The sequence below is a fragment of the Lichenostomus cassidix genome, chromosome 2, assembly GCF_008360975.1.
Source record: "Lichenostomus cassidix isolate B80296 chromosome 2, HeHo_3.0, whole genome shotgun sequence".
NCBI classification, from domain to species: Eukaryota; Metazoa; Chordata; class Aves; order Passeriformes; family Meliphagidae; genus Lichenostomus; species Lichenostomus cassidix.
This window is the reverse complement of record NC_139482.1, coordinates 45,615,773-45,634,900: the sequence shown is the minus strand read 5'-3', so window position 1 is coordinate 45,634,900 and position 19,128 is coordinate 45,615,773. Positions and strand designations below refer to the sequence as shown.

Genomic DNA, 19,128 nt, shown 5'->3' with positions numbered 1-19,128 from the left:
GTTGCTACAAAGAAATATTAAAAAAAAAAAATAAAAATCACTCCATCAGTTGTCCAATTTGGGATTTAAAATCCCTTTCCAGAGTCTGTGTCAGAAAATATTCAAAGAAGTAGAACACAGTAACTCAGCAGAAATGGTCTATGATGTCCTTTGGCTGGGAAGGCTTGGTAGAATTTGGGCTGAAGGCACTCCTGGCCCGAGTGCACCATAATGAAAAGACAAGACAGACTCCAATGGAACAGAAGAGAAAGTTAAACAATCTTTGGCACAGCTGCAGCCAAACAACTATCAGACCCTTTAATGGGTGAACTCCCATCATCTCGCTCTGCAAGGTGTGATGATGCCCCTTTTCATGTGCAACAAGTGCTTTTCCAGAAAATTACAGACTGCTGCAAAATCTGCAGAAAATGACAAGAACTTTTTCTGATCTCAACCAGCTTTTAATAGTTTCAGTCAAAGTGATATAAATGTTGAGAATAACACAATGCAGAAGGTGGTGTGGTCAAAGTATTTACTAGATTACATGGAATCTCTTACCTGAACATCTCTCTTCCCATATTCATCTCCAGGCCACACTGGAAAAGGAATGTACACTAATTTCTTTGTCTAGCTGCTTCTCTTTCCACTGTTATACAATATAGGGGCCTCAATCAGCAGCTTCGCCCTTTGAAACGTTGCTCTGATTTGCGTGTATGTTACAAAATACACTTGGATTACAACAATATACAACTGAGAAATAGGATGCAACTTCAAAAATGACATGGCTTAGATGGAAGATGATTTTAAATAAATTTCTTACCTACAGCTTTTCCTGTTTGTACCACATTCCGGCTGGTAGAAACCATCACATTTCCAATCTTCTTTCCACGTTCACTGTTTTGCACTGAGCTAAATGAGATATACTGAAGACTGTTAGTTGACTGACTTCTTATTACTCCCATGTGTAAATAAACTAGTTAAAGTATGTATGATTACACACAGATTTACAGAGCACACATGTATGCATAGTTCATATATACTGTCGAGCCCAGTTCCTGCATTCATCTTATCCACAGAGATCAGTTAGGCAAGCTTCCCAGAGGAAGAAAAGATGCTGCCAGCAGGACAGGAAATCAAAATGCCCAATGTTTCATTCTCATACAGCACACTTTAAACTTTTCACAGACCGCATCGGGTTGGAAAAGATCTTTGAGATTGAGTCCAACCCATGATTAAACACCACGTTGTCAAGCAGACCATGGCACTGAGTGCCGTGTCCAGTCGTTCCTTAAACACCTCCAGGGATGGTGACTCCATCACCTCCCTGGGCAGCCCATTCCAATGCTCAATCACCCTTTCCTAAATGTTTACCAAAAATACATTTAGGTTCTAAATTACAAAGTCAGACTTGCAGCAGTTTTGAGAATCCTCAGCTCTAATACGTAACCTTCAAACAGAACAGCAAATGTTACTGATTAGTTCTTCTTTTTCCTAAATAGACTTTACTTTGTATCCTTGTCTAAGATTAAATATTTGACCAAGGACAGTTTATACTCATGTTTTTGTTAATGAAATGCAAAAAAAAGACACACATTATCATCATTTGGAAAGAAAAGCACAAAAGCAATCAGTTCTACAGCACAAGGACAATCACTTGAAAATAATCTCATTTAGTTTTAAACTGTAACTTTCAAGTCCACATTTCAGGCTTTGCAAACTCATTAATGTGAAACTTAACATATCATGCCACATTCTTTTCCCACTTTCAAAATCTTCAGTGTAGATGGAAAAAGCAAAAAAAAAAAAAAAGCCAGAATAGACCGAAGCCAAGTTTAGGCTCAGTTTGCAAAGGCAAATTAATTTTCATGAGGATCTGGTATCAAAGCCCCACCTGCAGAATAAAGGCACTGTTGTAAAAATACTTACTAGAAGCACACTAAGAACTAAGTCTTTTTAAATTGATCTCACACTACCCAGAAGAGTTAAGTAACCCCCTTTCAAACAAGGAGACAAAACCAGGTCAACATTATGGACACCTCCAGAGCTTTCAAATTAAGACTTCGTAGAAAGATCATCTATTATTGAGAGAGAGAGTGTGTTGTTTTATAGTTAGCACAGCTAAGTAAGAAAAGAATCCATTTAGCCTGGTGCATAAACCCCAGGCTGAATTCTGGCTTCAGTCAGAACTGAACAGCTATGGCAGAAACAAGCATCACTGAGTTTTAGACTTTAATAAAGGCAGCAGCTGAGACCAACTTAAAGTTCAACTGAGGTACAACAAGAAACTGTAAATCTTACTTGAAACTTGTAAATTGAAGGAACTAAACCACATCTTAGTATGTATACAGTGAACTTTGAGCTTTAGAACAATACTGTATTAAAAACCAGCTAATTAAAAGAGAAAAAAAACAAGCTGCTGTCTCCTAATAATGCAACCTACAGTCAAATCACTGGTGGAAGTTTCAACAGCTTTAGCTGACAAATTAGAAACAAATGTACAAAAGCCATATAATTGCAATGCAAAAAATCAAGGCTCTATTATGTAAAGTCCAACAAAAAATAGCACATTAGCCTTTTTTTAAATTATTATTTCAGGCAAATGTTTCATCTTTAGATGTGGTGATGTTTTGCACGAGAACATTGAGTACAGTTTCATGAAGACAGCCAGTTTGAATCATTATCCTGTTTAGTTCATGATAGCAACAGTTACACAGTTAGTGGTATTTGACCACACTTTTTAAAAATACAAATTAAAGTACTATGTACTTACTGTGACAATCTTAACTTGACATCTGATACAGAGTACTGTCCCTGGAATGGATGGCTAGAAGAGGAGGAAAAACCCAAGAAAACATTAAATTTCTTTTTCGTGATGAATCTGTATCATGTAATTATTAGCTGTACTTCGCTCTGTGCCTCAGAAAAAAAAAAAAGTTTAAAAATATTTTGCAGATATACTACTCTATCACTTCACAGAAGTCTGGGTTGCAGTGACTATTTAATGACAGATTTCTTATCTGTAAGGTGCCTTCATTATCAGACCAGATATTAACAATCTTTTCACACTAAGTCAAAAGCACCTCCTTCCAGCAACACAGAGCAAATAAAAACCATTCCCTAAGTTGACCAAAACAGCTTAGTAGGCCTGAGGAAAAACCTTTTCCAGACTACAGCAACTGACAAAGTAAAAGCAAACAAAACTCTCTGCAGTACGCTAATAATCCACACTAAACAAAAAAATGCACAGCCAACAGTGATACCAAGCCTGGCATTGTCAAATATTTCAATGAAAACACACAGCAGCTCCCCTCTATCCCCATCAGTGACAACTTTGGACACAGCTATTCCCTGTACACCTGAAAGCAATTAATAAAAAACAGAACCATCTGAGGACAATTCCTGAGGCATGACTTACATTCTGTAGCTGGGGACAGCCAGACAATCAACTTGAACAAGTTTCACTTCTCCTGACTCTGGATACATTTTTCATCACAAAACTATTACCCAGAATTAAATACTAAAAGTTTCCTTACCTAGAATTTACCTCTGCAAGAGCTGGATGCTTGTTGCTATTCCATACTCTGTAGTTATGGGTATTTTTCCAGGCTGTTACAAATGCTGTTCCAAAGTCTGACAAAATCTTTTCATTGTCTGATAAGTTAAAGATCAGAATTTACAGAAATTCATTAGAAATGTAATTACAAGACAAATTTCTTTCTTGTAAAGAAAAATTTCATTTTTCCAGGCTCCTATCAAGTCAATAACAATTAAAACCCCAGTACTAAAACCTGGGTACTTAAAAAATGGTTTATTTTTATTTTAAAGTGTCAAAAATATACAATTCCAGGACAAGATGGGGGGAAGCTAAAACCTATTTTTCTTATTTTTAGTTCATTTATAAAGCTCTAAGAGCTCAACTGGGAAAAAAAAAATCATCCAAACATATGTCTTCTGACTTATTCTCTGGGCAGTAACAGGGAAGAGAATGGCCACATACCAACCAAGAACAAAACCACCATTTGTACTGGTCTTGGTCAGATACACTGGGCTTTGCTGTACTATTATTACTCATTCAAATTTAGTAATTCCCAAATTCACTCCAAAATTGCAGTAGGAAATATTGCGGAATAAACTTATAATAACAACAAACCGTTTAAAACACTGAAGAGTATAGGAAATAACTTAAGAGCCAGCCAGAGAAGTAGAATGAGTTCCTAGAAAACCCTGATATTTCATATCAATCTGGTAATCCTCTTAAAATATTAATTTTGTCAGACCAGGAACTTCGCATCTTCCAGACTTTAAAACCAAGTTCTCAATCCCATGTTTTCCCACAAATACCACAAAACAAAATCTGAATTTAATCGTTGTGATTAGAGAAAAACCATTATAAGAGTGAAGTTAACAGGGTGAGTGCAGGGCAAACTAAACATTTTCCACAAATAAAAAACACTGATTCTTTTATTTATATTCACACAAAAGGCTGGAACATAGAGAATTCCTTTTGAGGTAAAGCAAAAAATGTTGAGCTCCAGGAAACACAAGCTTATAAAACCTGTAGATGACACTTTTCACTTATGTGAATCTCTACTTAGGACCATGGCAAGAAGGGAAAAGAGGTGGAACAGTCTAGTAAATCTTCCTGAAGACAGATGCTTAACTTCATGTCTCCTTGAATCCATGCAGTTTTCCAAAATTAACTTCAGTCTCAGTCAAGAAGACACTCAGATTTGTAACAGTCTCATCATATACAGGTTTCAGGTACTTCTACTTGTGAGGAAAACTTAATTAAATAAAGGAGAAGGAGACATTGTAATAGGAAAGTGTCTGAAAGGCTGTGAACTAGGGATTAATAACAAGCTTGTCAAGAAGTAACAAGGATAGCCAAAGACAACTGAAAAAGCAGCCTAAAATGAAACTTTAGGCAGAGGGAGATCCACTGACAGACCACACATTGAGAGCAACTTGATATGTCCACCCTTATCTCCATCCCCAGACAAAGTATCTGCTCTACCTGGTTGCAGCACAGCAGCAAGCAGTGCATGAAGATAAGCACTGAACTGAGCCCTGATCCATTCATCTCCTCCTTCCCATCCAGTGCCATCAAGGAACACATCATCTCTGTTCTCAGTTACATGCTTCACCAAGTAATCTGAAAATCTTAGGTCAGCAGTTGTTGGGTTCAGGATCTTACGGAGTTCTGGATCGTGGATTTGTACATGAGCATCTTCTATCTGTTTGAAATAATTCCAAGGGTAAACATTTATCTGAATAAAACTGCTTATACAAACTTACACTACTACGTATTGTTACCTAAATCAAAACCCTCATTCCCCCAAAATACCAAGAAGAAGCAAATGGCCAAAGAAACAATGACCTAACTGTTCTCAGAAAGTCAGATACTGCTCTGACATATACAGAATGTGATCATTTCCCTGTTGCACAGTAGAAGCTGTTTATTTGACATGATTTGGCAGAATGCCTGGCAGGGGAAGTATGGCACTCTTTGATTATCTCCTCTATTTAATAAGTTGATTACCTATATGGAACCATCTTAGGTTACCAGATGCTGATCACATAGTTGTGTCTATTTGCTAGAAGTGACACAGTGGGTTTTTTAGGTACTGTGTTTTTACCCTCTTGATCAAATCAGAAAGAAGTCAAATCAGTATCTGCATCTGATTCTCATCTGCAAGCACTTATTTTTGAAGACCTCATCACAAAGCCATAAAAAAGTCCATGACAGGAAAAACAAAATTACACCACCAACACAATAAAATTTAACAAGTGCCCTGCAAATTCAAATATCAGACACATATAAAAACATGGAAAATAGTTCTGCACAGCTTATCTAATCCTGACCTCTCGAGTCATAGAAATTTAATAAACTTCTGCAGCTGAGAATTTATTTCATATGGAAGGAATTCAAAATTTAGGCATGCATGTGAAACTGTAAAGCTCTGTTTAAAATGGAACTTCAGCTTCCCCCCACTTTCCCTCCAGCTCAGATGCAAAGATCCATACTTCCACAATTGCATCACTCAGGTGCTTCTGCTGACGGAACAGGATATTGGTAGCTCCTGCAACAAAGCCACGGACTGTCACATCTGACAGGAGATGATGCTGCTGCAGCGCCATGTACGGCAAACAAAGGTACCCCTGGAGCAACACAGACATTTAGAAAAATAACATTTTTTAAAAGTGTCTATATTTAGAAGTTTCTCTAATAAAAGCCAGCACATTTCACCCAGAATGAACCTTGGTTATTACAGTTTCAGCCACAATTATCTGTGGCCGAAATTACATTTGTGAAACAAATTCACCAGATTCCACATGAATTAAATTTTTCAAGAGATTGTGTTGCCTTTCAGTCTCAGGACTGAAACTGAAATCCAGAGCAAAGGATAAGAATTAAATGTGTTTATAAGGCAACAGAATAAGCAGTATAAGACCAATAATAAGCAACAAGAGTGAGGCCTCAGATCAGTTCAGAAACAGTAAGTCACTGGAGACGAGGATTCATCTCTCCAGTTGTGCACATTATGTCTTCTCGTAGTTGTGAGGCACACAATGCAGGAAAGCTACAGGCTGCTATGCACATTTTGTGGGTGGATATTTCCAGACACCAGAGATAGCAATCAATTTTTGATAAGCATATGCATGCCTGCTTCAAGAAGGAGCAGGATGGAAAACAATGCACTGTGTTTTTTAGCCACTTAGGGGCTGTGAATTAATCTAGTATCCTACACTCAAATTAAAAAGAAAAAACCCTAAAACATTCTGAAAAAAGGCTTTGAGTTAGTCATTGAGGCAGATGAGAGAGGCAGATGTAGGTAATTTTCGTTTTAAATATAGGATCAACATACCCCTGACATCTAATTCCAGCTGTTCAGCAGCATAAAGCCCAAAGCAATGCATTCAGTAAGGCTAATGGCACACTGGACAGAAACAAAGAGCACACACACTTTATCACCCAGTACATGGTAATTGGAAACATATGGAAGAAAGAAGCATAACTACTCCCTTTTGTTATATTAGACACAGGGATGGACTTACAGATGACAAGCACTTATCAGCTGAAAATGAACAGCCTGTGTCAAAGGAACAACAGTGCTTTGAAAGGAATCACAAACCTAAAATGGAAAGTTTTTAAAAAATACAGCTTAAGAAGCAGGAAAAGGAGGGCTTAATTACTGTATACTAAAGTAGCAAAGTCTGGGAAATCTTTCACTATTTAAAGTATCCAGTGTCAGTTTCCAAACGCACATTTGTAACTACAACAACTTTTATTTCCATGAACATGTTCCATTCCTTTTTAAGAGTGCAAGTGCAATGACTATTAGACCTTACAGAACTGGTACTAAAGAAACAAGTACCACAAGCTATGTTCCCTTATGCTCAGGTGTACCTGGATAATGTATTATGCCACCTGGCAAAACCTCTTCCCATTCAAATTTGTCAGATTTGTGTCTTTCTATGGCATGGCATAAAACAACCGCGAGCTAAGAGCTCTAAAAGAGATGTAAACTTTCCAGTAAGTGATTAAAACTGTAACTTTTAATCAGATTTTTCTGCTAACTCAGACATGTAAAGTCTTTTCTGCTTTAATTACATTGGATGAACTCAAGTGAAAAGTGCCTTTGTGGAACAGAAGGTAAGCATGGAAAAACTGTCAGCTTCCTAAAAATTCTTTTCCATTTGAAGAGCTTAGCAGCAAACGAAAGTTTGCACTTGGAGGTCCCCTTATCAATTATTTTATCCTTGCTTTCCATCTAGTATTTCCAAAGAACTAGACCAAATACAACTTACTGTTGTTCACATTAGACAGATCATAAGGACAAACACCAGATGCAGATCTTTGTTGAAACAGCATATCTAATGGTGACATGAGGCAATACAGGGCAATGACATTTGAGCTGCTCACTTGGGCCCACACAGTGTACTATTTCCAATGAAAGCTACAGTGAGAAGCTTAAACACAATCATAAAATACAATATTCTGCAAGGACATGCAAATAAACTCCTCCAAAGGAAGAAAAACCACTTTGAACCTAAACAGCTTAAGCAAACAACTCTTAATCTTCTATCCTCCACTATGGGCAAATGTTAATTTAGAAGTTTATTATATTAAAAACAAAACAGTAAGATGTACTATATAACTTCTTTTATCGATAGCAGTATCTTTAAAAGGGATGCATTTTACCTGGTTTTTATGGCAAACTAGCCCTACTAACCAGCCCTACTAAACAGACCTACTGCTTGTTATCTGACTATGCTTATCAGAGTCCTTAGAGATTCTGGAATCCTGGAGTTCAGTTAGGCATCAGTGCCAGCTTAAAATTCAGCAGTTCAGCACCATGCACAGAAAAAGACACAGACAAACAGAAAGAGTTATCATGGACAGAAGGGTGACGTTTTATCTTATACTTGTGTGTGTGTGTATGTGTATTTATATACACATTTTGTGCATATATACACATATACATTTAAAAATACACATACAGATATAAATTTTAAGAGGAAAAGGTAAGCTTAGGTGTCAGCAAAGGTAGAGCTTTCAGAGTCTTAGTTTAGATTAAAGTATCTAAAGGCTTTTGAAGTACTCTGATCTTACCCTGTATAGGTTAGATCAACAATTCTCCACAGCAAAAGAAAACAGAAGTTTCTGGTACATAAAATTTATTAACCACAGTGGGGTTAATAAATGCAGAGTTATGCAGGTTACTAGCATATAGAGCTGCAAATAGTATTTAAGTATGTGCATGAAAGGGAATGCAAATATGCATGTGCACAACCTTCCCAGATGTGCACTTGAGCCTTTCCAGCTGCCCAGGAGAGACCATACTCACATGTTTTGTAGTACCCTATTGTCCACCTGGAGCTCAGTAACCAAAATTATTAGCCACTTCTGAAAAAAAAGGAAGTGTTTATGAGTTACCAGCTACTACAAAGAACATGCTCACCTTTGTAAAAATAGCCAGTGGCATTCCATACTGGTCCTCTTCCAAGCCAGACACCAGTCCTTGAACAAGCACCGTGTGCCCTGTGTTTGCCTGGGGCTGCACGGTGATGGGAAGGCCTTCGGAGCTCATGCCTTTGCTCCTAAGATTTTCCACCTGTTCTGATGCTGGATTCTCACGTTCTCCTTCTTTCAAATTAGACTCCTCCAAAATGCTGGGATCTAGGGTCTCCCAGTCACTTTCTGAGGATGCTGGAGAAGCACGGGAAGGAACTTTCAAGCGCTGCACAGTACCATTGGAGGACTGAGCTCCATTGCAAGTCTTCTCGGGCTGGGAGAAAGGCACGTTTGCTTTTTGACCTTCCAGTGAATTGTTTCCTGCCAACTTGCTGTCTCCCTCTCCCATTCCTAAGTTTGCATTTGAAGCATCAGCAGCAGACACAGAAACATAGTCATCTAACCGTGGTGTATTTTCCTGCACACCAGCATCCTCTGATATGCTCTTTCGGGGTCTGTACTGTGAGCAGTCACTGAGACCATGTTCAATCATACCTGGAAAGTAACAGCACACACAAGTATCAGCATCTCAATAAAACTTTAAATTACTTTTGTGGAGAGAGAAAAAAAAAGTGATCTTGTGTACATAAAGGAAATCATGTATTTTAAAACAATACTTTGAGGAGGGAGGGGTGTGTAAAAAAAACCAAACCCAAACCCCACACTTTCTTTCCTAAAGAATCTGCCCTAATATTTTGCTTTAAGAAGACTGGTTAGAAGCTAAGGATTAGCAAGGTTAGGGGTTATGTTGGTTTGTTTGCTTTTTAAGAGCACATGTAGAAGGAAAACTTTATATTTTGGGCTTTTAAGGAACTCAACACAAATGTATGGCTTATTCAGGGCCCCCACCTATGTCACCCACAGGCAATACAGAAAATCCAGTGGCTCCAATTAAGCACAAGAAATAATTCATAAAGTGCAAGTAGTAGGTGTTGGAGGTGTGTACATAGTACATGGACATGCATACAAGTCACCCATTTTTCAGGCAACTTATCAACCTAACTTTATTATCACATGAGCTGATTTCCAAGTGACAGCACAACCAGTCCCAGTTATCACCAGAAAGCATATAAAAAGAAGTCCAAACTTCTCTTCTTACCAGGGAAGAGTGACAGGACAGTCATCAGAGCTCCCACCAATCTATTTACAGGAGAAATATAAAACAGCACCTGGTGGTAGGAGGGAGGGCAATGGGAAGAAGAGAGAATGCAAGAGAGGAAAGGGGAATTAGGGAGGGGAGAATGAGAAAAATAACATTACACTTATGCATGACAAATGACACATGCAAACTATTCAACGTACTGCTTTTTATGTTATATTAAAAAGTCTGCTTACTAACAAAACTTCCTACAACAGTTCAAAGAAAATATTTAAATATGTCTATAGAATCTTTATATAATATTTGTAATATATGATATATATAAATACACACACACATATATACATGTGTATGTAACACACTTGTCCATTATTCAGATTTTTCTATCCATTTTTAAGTTTTTTTTTTTCCAAATTGATCCAGTTACTAAAGGACTGACAGGAAAAAGTTGTTCCAGGCATGCTGCATAAATTCTTGCTCATTTGTAGCACATTAAATTCTCTGTTATAAATCAAAGAGGCCAAATAATCTCCATTCCAGAACACTGACACAAACCTATGCAAAAACACATCTTTTAAGGAGTTATATTAAGGATATGTAGATAAATGAAAAACAGGATAAATGTTGCATGCATTTGTTACAGTAATATTCATATATAAAAAAAAAAAAGATTTTTTGGAAACAGATGACATGACTGATACTAACTTTGGTAAAGCACTTAAGGCATAACATGAGAAAACAGAATCTCCTTAATTAAACCAGAGAGACTAGAATTAGTAAATTAGTTAGGAATTCAAAATGGGATGTCAAAGGCTAGCAGTGAAAGAAGATACAGAAGCAAGACCTGAATATTACTACTGGAATTTCTTCAAAATAGGCCTTTAGGGAAAAGGGGGGAAAAGGAAGGGGAAAAAAAAAAGCAAAACCAAAACAACCCAAGCCCAAAAAATCCCACAAAAGTAAACTTGTTTAAAAGTGCCATTTTTACATCCTTAATCAACACAATACCAGAAAAAAATAAACCCCACACATGAGCATTACAAGGAATCCAGAATGCAAAGTAATAGAGAATGATCTAACTTTATGACTTCACAAGTCCAGTTTAATATGTGTATCACTAAATTAAAAGTGCAAGTTTGTGGACTTAGTCTTAATAAGAGACTTCTGCTGCAAGAAAGAAAGACACTTTAGAAGAGACTGATGAATAATAACTCATGTCCCACAAGCATTTGCCAGTCTACAAGCTAGTGAATTGATGGAACCAAAAGAAAGACCTACACAGCCTTAACACAGACTAAATGATGTTTAATGGTACCTCAGCTAAAAGAAGACTGTGTGTATTATCCTAAACATTAAAAAGAAAACTTGTACAAGATAGTTGAATTCAAATTGCAACAACCACTGAAAAAGCATGATGAGAAGAATAAATAGCTCATTTGTGGAAAGAGTTTTGACTGACTCCAATGGGAAGGAAAAAGTCTAACTTTTAAGATGCTGCTTTACAATGTATGTATGAAAAATGCATTATATAATAGCAATGAACTGCAACAGAAAGCCTATGATACTCCCACAGGTTTAGATTCTCAGACACCATGCATTCCTAGCCAAGCTTATTTTTAAGACTACAGAAATAATTAAGCCTACAAAGAAGTACCTTGTTTTAAAGAAATCTATTCCAGTCTAGGGTATACCACTTACTTAAGGCAAATGCTTTTCTATATTTGTTTCATCAGGTCCCTCCACCATCTTTCTGTCTACTATAAGGAGGCACAGATCCTTACCCCTCCTAGCCCCACTACACACAGCTCACAGCATTTACATCAGCAAACTGGGTGGTCCTGGCAGCAGAAAGTCAAATGATCCCCATCTGGAAGTAGTCTTCCAGCCTAATAACAGCTGAGAGTTAAAAAAAATTCTTTTAGCCTGTGGAAAAGCACCAACCAAATTGCTACGGATTAAAGGAAATTAGTCTGGGGCATTTTTCAGATCAAGGAAAATTGGCATTACTAGTGGCTTCTTGCATATTATATTTAAGGTCTTTGAACATACAGATTCCCACAGTTATGCTGGAACCATAATATCTGCCAGAAAACAGGCAGTGCCAGAAAATCAAAACTTTCTTTTGAAATTGCAAGTGTTGTCTTCCTGTCGGAGCTTAGGGAAAAACAGACACAAAGCAACCTGCAGGTTTGTTACATAAGCTTTCAGTTAGCTCCAAAACAACTTTGTATGTTTGAGTAATGTGAACACACTTGGGAAACCCTCTCTCTCCTCTCTTCCTGTACATTTGTGTCTTGGGGTTTGAGCAGTTTCAGAAAAAAACTGTAGCTAAGTGAAATATTTCCTTTGTCCAAATGCTGAACTGATCTGATGACTCCTACTACACCATAATTGTACTATTTCAAGTATACCTTTTGCATAGCCTTTAATATAGTCATCTTCAGCATTTGCCTCTTTAATGCACAAACTGCATTTATTCTTATCAACAAATACTGAGAACTGCCAAGGTATATCTGACTTGCAGAATTAAGTGACAAGTGCAAAAGCTTCAGAGAAGCTGCTACTTCTATTTTAAAATAGAATAGTGTATTTACTGCCTCACAGAAAATACCTAGGCCTCAGATACAGACTTTTAAAAAAACCCCACTTCCACAACTGTTTTGAAAATTTATAGATTAAATCCCACTGACTTTCCAGCTGCAGCTAACAGGAAATTCTAACATGACTTCTCAGCACTCTGAAGAAGGTGGGTTTTAACACAGCAAGTTCACTGAAGAAAAAGTAGCATTTGGGAAACTGAAACAAAATTTTAAACAACATTTTTAAACTAAACCAAAACAAAATCCCTGCATAAATGTGTCTGGCAACTGATAGAGTCATTTCACTCAAAATTCTTGTTCTAGGGCATTAATATGTACACAGAAGAAAACAAATGCCTCAATTTCACATTTGCCTTCACATTTTGCATATTGCACTTAAATTACTAAAACAGCATTGCTTCTGAGGGAGTAAGATAGCCCAAAGCAAGCACTCAGCCTAGAATTCAGCAGTTATTACCAATTTATAATCTGAGTTCAGCCTGACCTAACAGATACAGCTCCCTTCATTGTCTCCTGCAGGTGTCCATGCAATTCAGGTTTGAAGGACATTTCTAGCACTTGTCTCCTTTGGCTTGTCTATTTAAAGCCTGAACAATAAGTTCTACTTACTGAATCTCTGTAAAGCCAAATGTGCTCTTTTAGGTACTCACATTTCCTACCAGTTCCTCCACACAGGTACCCATCTGCATGATGTGTATCCTGTCCTATATTTTACAGCAGGTTAAGTTTCTCTGGTCACATATCATCACATTTTACTTATTCTGGCTGGGACAGCAATTAAAGAAAGAAAGTGTGGCAAGAACAGAATTGGAGGCAGATTTATAGGTCAACACACAGCAGTTTCTTTTAGCCTAAAAACCTAATTTATATGTATTGACACAAAGTTGTTAATATGACTTCAGATGCTTCTAGTTTGTATCGGAATAAAATTTAACAGTTGCATTTCTATTTAAACGGTTGCATTTCTATTTAAACTACCAGCCTCAGCTTACAAAATGTTACCTTTTTCTCTAGAAGAATCAATTTAAAAAGGATCAAGACCTGAAAAAAAAAAACCCAAAAAGAAAAAACATGGTGAGTGAAACAGTGCCATTTACCAAAAATACTGTGCAAGCATAATCTCTTATTCAAGGTTTCATGTTAGTCACTGCATAACTGTCAAATGACCAAATACATTTGACCAGTGAAAACCGGTGTTCCAATATATTTTCTCCACCTGAGCAAACATTTAAAAATAGCATGAGATGCAAAATAAAAAGCCAAACAACCAAAACCTCCACAAACAAGATCTGTGTAATTTGAATCACATGTAGCTTAGCAGAAAGAACATGTTGTGCAATTCCAGAATTTAAAAAAACAGTAAACTGCATAAACATAAAAGAGCTCCTCCACAGAATTACTGAAAAAAATCCAGTACAATATCAAGAATGGTATTCACCTCACCTAATTTTAGGCATCTACAGAAGAGGCAGCTAGATCAGAAGTAGCTGTCCAGCCTCTCCACACTCAAGGAAAAACACAGACACTTCTGGGGTGTGATTGGCAGACATCTGAAGCTAAACGAAAATGAGTTCTACCCCAAAAATCTACCCAGCAGGCGCAAATACACCATGAAATTCAGATTCTCAAAGTTGTTTCCTTGATGCATCTCAGGTAATAAAAGATTTTAAATGCTATTTGTATTTTAGCTATAGGATACACACAATGAATTTCAACAGAATTTAGGAAAAAGAAGGAGCAGTCCAGGTCCCCTCAGGTTCTATGATGGCAGAAGGTACAAAATTTACAAAATACATGGAAGAATGCTCGAAGTTGTGTCTGCACTTCAGCAATTTTCTTTTATCATATTCATCAAACAAGAAACAGAAAATAGAAACAACATCACAAATGAGATAGCATTTGCACTTTGGGACAGGACTAAAAAATGTCACACAAACCTAGAAATCTCCAGGAATCCCTCAGACTAAAAGAACTCCTTAGTTGGGAACTTACTTTCACTGAAGTTATGCAGGTGAAATGGGAAGGCAAAATCAGGAGGCTCTAACCAGCAGCACTTAGGAAATAGTCTTCTTACTCCTAGCTCAGGTATGTCATAGATATGTTCATTTTTCTGTCCCCACATAGCATTTTACTAAAATAGTGCAGTCTTTTATATATCTAGTAGAGAATGCCTACCTTGTGTCTGAAATGGAGAACAAGATCCCGAGGAGATAGACCTGAGACAACAAAAAGAGAGCAATTATTACAGTTCAACAGCTGATACGGATACTAACTTTTTTCGCCATTATTCAGCTTGAGGGAGACACCCATTATGGATTCTGTGTGAACCTGCTTATTTCAATAGCAGAATTCATACAAAATTCTTCTTTTTTTTACAGCAGGAGCAAGAGTTAAATCAACAACAGAAACAATAATAACATGAATAGCTGTGCTCTGAGTTAACTCCACACACTGTTGGCTGCCACACAGCATTAGGGAAACACTGAAGTAAATACTACCCTGTGCATTCAGAAAACACAGGGAAGAGTCAGAATTGGGTGCTGAGATATCCCAGAAACAGATAGATGCAAGCTTGAGCACTGCACACCATCAAATTGTTCAATCTAAAAATTAAGAAGGTATTGTTTACCAAAGGCAGATAAACAGCTGCTAGTCAGACTGTTAGGTCAAGTACTAATATGGCTTTCAACCTGCAACTAACCCCTATTATGAAAGCAACACTACATTTTACATTTATTCAAATCTATTAATAAAGAAATGCAGACCTCTGGTGCTTAATCTATTAATGCACATAAACAAATTAGTTCAGGAAAGGCATGTGTTGTTTAGTGTAACATCATCTCTGCTGCTTTGTACAAAACAAGTCACTTACCAAGATAAACTTGTGACCCTTCTAACAAAGTATTGCCCAAGGAGCTATTCATATGATCATAAAGTTCCTGTGGAAGGCAAAAAAAAAAGCCTCAGAAGGTGTTAATGGCAGATGGTCACACAAAATCCAGAATAAAAAAAATTCACTTATTCAAGGATTTCAATGGCTTACTCCAGAAAGTAAAATTTTACCAGTGGAGTCAACAGAGATACAGGCTAGATGATCACACTCATTCTCATATTTCATTACAAATAAGAAAGTTGACTCTGTCACATTAGAGTAGAACATTTTGTTCATTTTAAAATATTACAGGACCTGAATAACTGAATGACTTATGGAAAAAGAATATTTGAGCACTAAATAAAAACATCAAAGTTTGTGGCCATACACTGAAAGCTGTTCTTTGTGGCCATTACTGCAAAGTTACCTTTAGAATTGAAATTTGTGAGAAGTCTTTTTCTTCAAAATATGCATGTGTGATGAGTTGCAGCTTTGCCTGAAGTAACCCATACAAAGGCTTGAAAGAAAAACAAACACAAAAGCAAGTGAATAAAACTATTTAGTCACTCATTTTGAACTTTGATCTCCCATGCTTATCTTGACACATTATACATAGAGTTCATGGATGAGCAGTCCTCAGTGGCTAACTCCCAGCATCTTTCTCCTGTGCTCATTTTAAATGATGATAATTTTCTTTCCATTTGCATGTACCATACCCTCACTGAACATCTTTCTGGGAAAGTACTTTCCTGTTTTAACTCTGCTCATGAAGCTCCAGTAATAGTTCTTCCTTCAGCTTTAAGCACAAAAAGAATTTCTGTTCCCTGCCTGGTGACTAGCAGCTTTTGCTGAATAGGTAGAAATAAAACATATCTCTTCAAAACATGAATGTGCTGTATGTGTGGCTATCTTAAAACCTCCCTCACAGCTGAAGGCAGTAGCCACTCTTTCCAGCTACTCTGTTAGAGGATCTTTGAGGCCTCTTCCAACCCTACCCATTCTATGATTATACCAGCCAAAACCCTCAATTTTTACACATGAAATAGAGTTAGTAGTATTTAAGAAGGATCAAAAGTGAAAACAGATATCCTCATCCATGACAATGGGCAGACACTTTTCCAGTTACAAGCAGATACCACAATTCAAGGCAGCTCACTCCAATGCCACAGCCTTCCAATTCAATTTTACTTCAGCATTCTGTTACTCTGCAGTGGCTAGAGAGATGTTTGGAGCCACGTGTTCCAAACAAGAATATGGAAGAACAATTGTTAAGGTTGCCTGGAAGTGTTTTGGGAGTTAAACATTCTTACCAGCTGACTGAGGACACAGACACTTTTCTGTACAGTTTCTCGGGTGATGTCTGCTTGCCGTACTTTTAATGCCTAAGAAACAGAAGTATTACAGTATTTTTTCCCAAACATAATTTCAAAAAGAATTCTTTCCCAAGTCTAGCTGCCACATACTACCCCCTTAGTTAAACAAAATCCTAAAATGGCTGTCTGCAATGGTGGAATATGCAAACCATGCAACAGTATGCTCTTGTGTTTTCAGAAGGGACAGTCTGCAACAAGGGGCACAGGTGTTGTCCCTGTGTTAAGGAATGGGGAGATTGGGAAGAGCTGCCTCTGAGAAACAGCCACAAACAGGTTGAGAGCTTGTGGGTAAAAAATCAAGAACAGGACCAACAAAGGTCACCTTGTGGCTGGGGTCTACTACAAGTTGCCTGATCAGGGGGAGCCTCTTGACAAGGCTTTCTTGCTTTAGCTATAGGAAGCATCGTGCTAACAAGCTCTCATCCTAATGGGGGAATTCAACCACATGGATGTTTGCTAGGAAAGCAATGAAACTATGGATGTCCCATCCCTGGCAGCTTTCAAGGCTATGTTAGATGGGGCTTTGGGGCTTTGCTAGCCTGGTCTAGTGGGTAGCATCCCTGCCCATGGCAGGGAGTTGGAACTAGATGATCTTTAAGGTCCCTTCCAACCCAAACCATCCTATGACAATTCTATGATTCTACCTAGTAAAAAAGGGTCATGACACTGACATGCCAGGGCTGTATTCTTATCCCATTGTGTCCAGCAAAGATCCAAATACGGCTGTGATGATCAGCAAAGAAATGTTTAAAAGACACTAGCATGAGAAAAAGGCAACAGCCTGGAAAAGGAAATGGCATTTTAACTCCAGGGGAGTTAAACTCCAGGGGAGTTAATTTTAACTGCAAGGGGAATGTATGGGAGAGAAACCACAACACATCACTTGCTCTTCTCTAACATCATCTGTGAAAATGGACCAGATTAAAAAGTCTCTGCCTAAAAATTGTTTGTTTCATACTCAAGCATCATTTTTGAGCCACCCACAAATTAAAAGCTTGTCCACCATTTAAGCTACATTCTCAGGCAGAACAAATGGTCCCAGCACTTAACAGCAAACCTAGAAATGGTGGGGGCAGAATACAGACAAATGATCCACTTAACTGTACAAAACAGAAAATGTATGGACTGCAGCCCACACATCAAAAAGGACAGATGGAGAGAGTGCTAGAGCTGTCATATGAAACACATTGGGGTTTATTCTCCTTGTTCCAAAGAGTTCATTTTAAACATCTACTTATCTTCTTAATTGGTTACTAAAAAGCATAAACTGGAATCAAGAGCACAGTAAAGCCAAGTTATTGCATAGTTAAATACAGCAAGACTCTAAATAACAGAATACAGTGAAGACTGGTGCAAAAATAATGAGTGGACGAAAACCAACATGGAATTTAGTTCAAAAGAATTGGCATTAAAAACTGAATGTGTATAATTTCTCCTAGAGCATAAACAGGAACCTGAAATATAATCAAGATATAATTAACATGGAAACAGAGTACATAAATGAGTCTTATATTCAAAGGGTGTAAATTAAAACTCAAATGCACATGACATTCCAGATTCTGGGCAAGTCACTGAAAAAATAAGTAATTTTAAAACTAATTTGTAATAACTTCTCAATTCTACATGCACAGATTATACTACCATTACTATTTTTGAAAACATGGGATCATTTTAGTAGATCATAGAAAGATCAGTTCTCAAGTTCTGGAGCTACCTACTGTGCACATTTTCGTGGACTTCTAATGTGAGACAAAATCATGCAGTTTTTGCCTGTTGGTATAACGCAAGCCAGTGAATTTTAGGGTTGTTAACACCTCAAGCCTATTATTTAATTAATATAATTAATTCACAACTTGGAAAGTTACCTTTGCTTCAATCTGCCGATAGCAAGAGACACCATACACTGTGGTTCGATCCCCACATCTCGGTGGCAGATGGAAAAACACAGTATCTAGAAAAAAGAAAATATTATTTTGCAAGTCACTAAGAAGAGTTCAGTGTATTTATTTTCAGCATCCCTTACTTACAAAGGAGCAAAGGCAAGGCACTAAGTCAATGTGTACAGTTGGGAGTGTGATGCTATTAAGAAGGCAAACACAATCAAAATAGGAAAAAAGCCCCAAACACCAAGGAGAACACACACAACTGAAACGTTAGAGTAGCTGCTTCCACTGCTAAGGTAGATATCC

The 19,128-nt window shown here is 37.5% G+C and overlaps 1 protein-coding gene across 1 annotated transcript in view; it reads right to left on the bottom strand.

Moving 5' to 3' along the window:
- The window catches only part of AVL9 (AVL9 cell migration associated), a 41,491-nt gene that overhangs the window by 4,656 nt on the left and 17,707 nt on the right, over positions 1–19,128 (bottom strand). The window contains exons 3-15 of the mRNA XM_085051375.1: positions 18,805–18,890; positions 16,877–16,948; positions 15,994–16,083; positions 15,567–15,633; positions 14,870–14,910; positions 13,697–13,735; positions 10,095–10,164; positions 8,943–9,490; positions 6,004–6,138; positions 4,994–5,213; positions 3,513–3,630; positions 2,750–2,803; positions 800–888 (exon numbers count right to left, since the gene is read on the bottom strand). Of these exons, the coding sequence (XP_084907501.1) occupies positions 800–888; positions 2,750–2,803; positions 3,513–3,630; positions 4,994–5,213; positions 6,004–6,138; positions 8,943–9,490; positions 10,095–10,164; positions 13,697–13,735; positions 14,870–14,910; positions 15,567–15,633; positions 15,994–16,083; positions 16,877–16,948; positions 18,805–18,890 (1,629 nt within the window). The remainder of the gene's footprint in view (positions 1–799; positions 889–2,749; positions 2,804–3,512; positions 3,631–4,993; positions 5,214–6,003; positions 6,139–8,942; positions 9,491–10,094; positions 10,165–13,696; positions 13,736–14,869; positions 14,911–15,566; positions 15,634–15,993; positions 16,084–16,876; positions 16,949–18,804; positions 18,891–19,128) is intronic.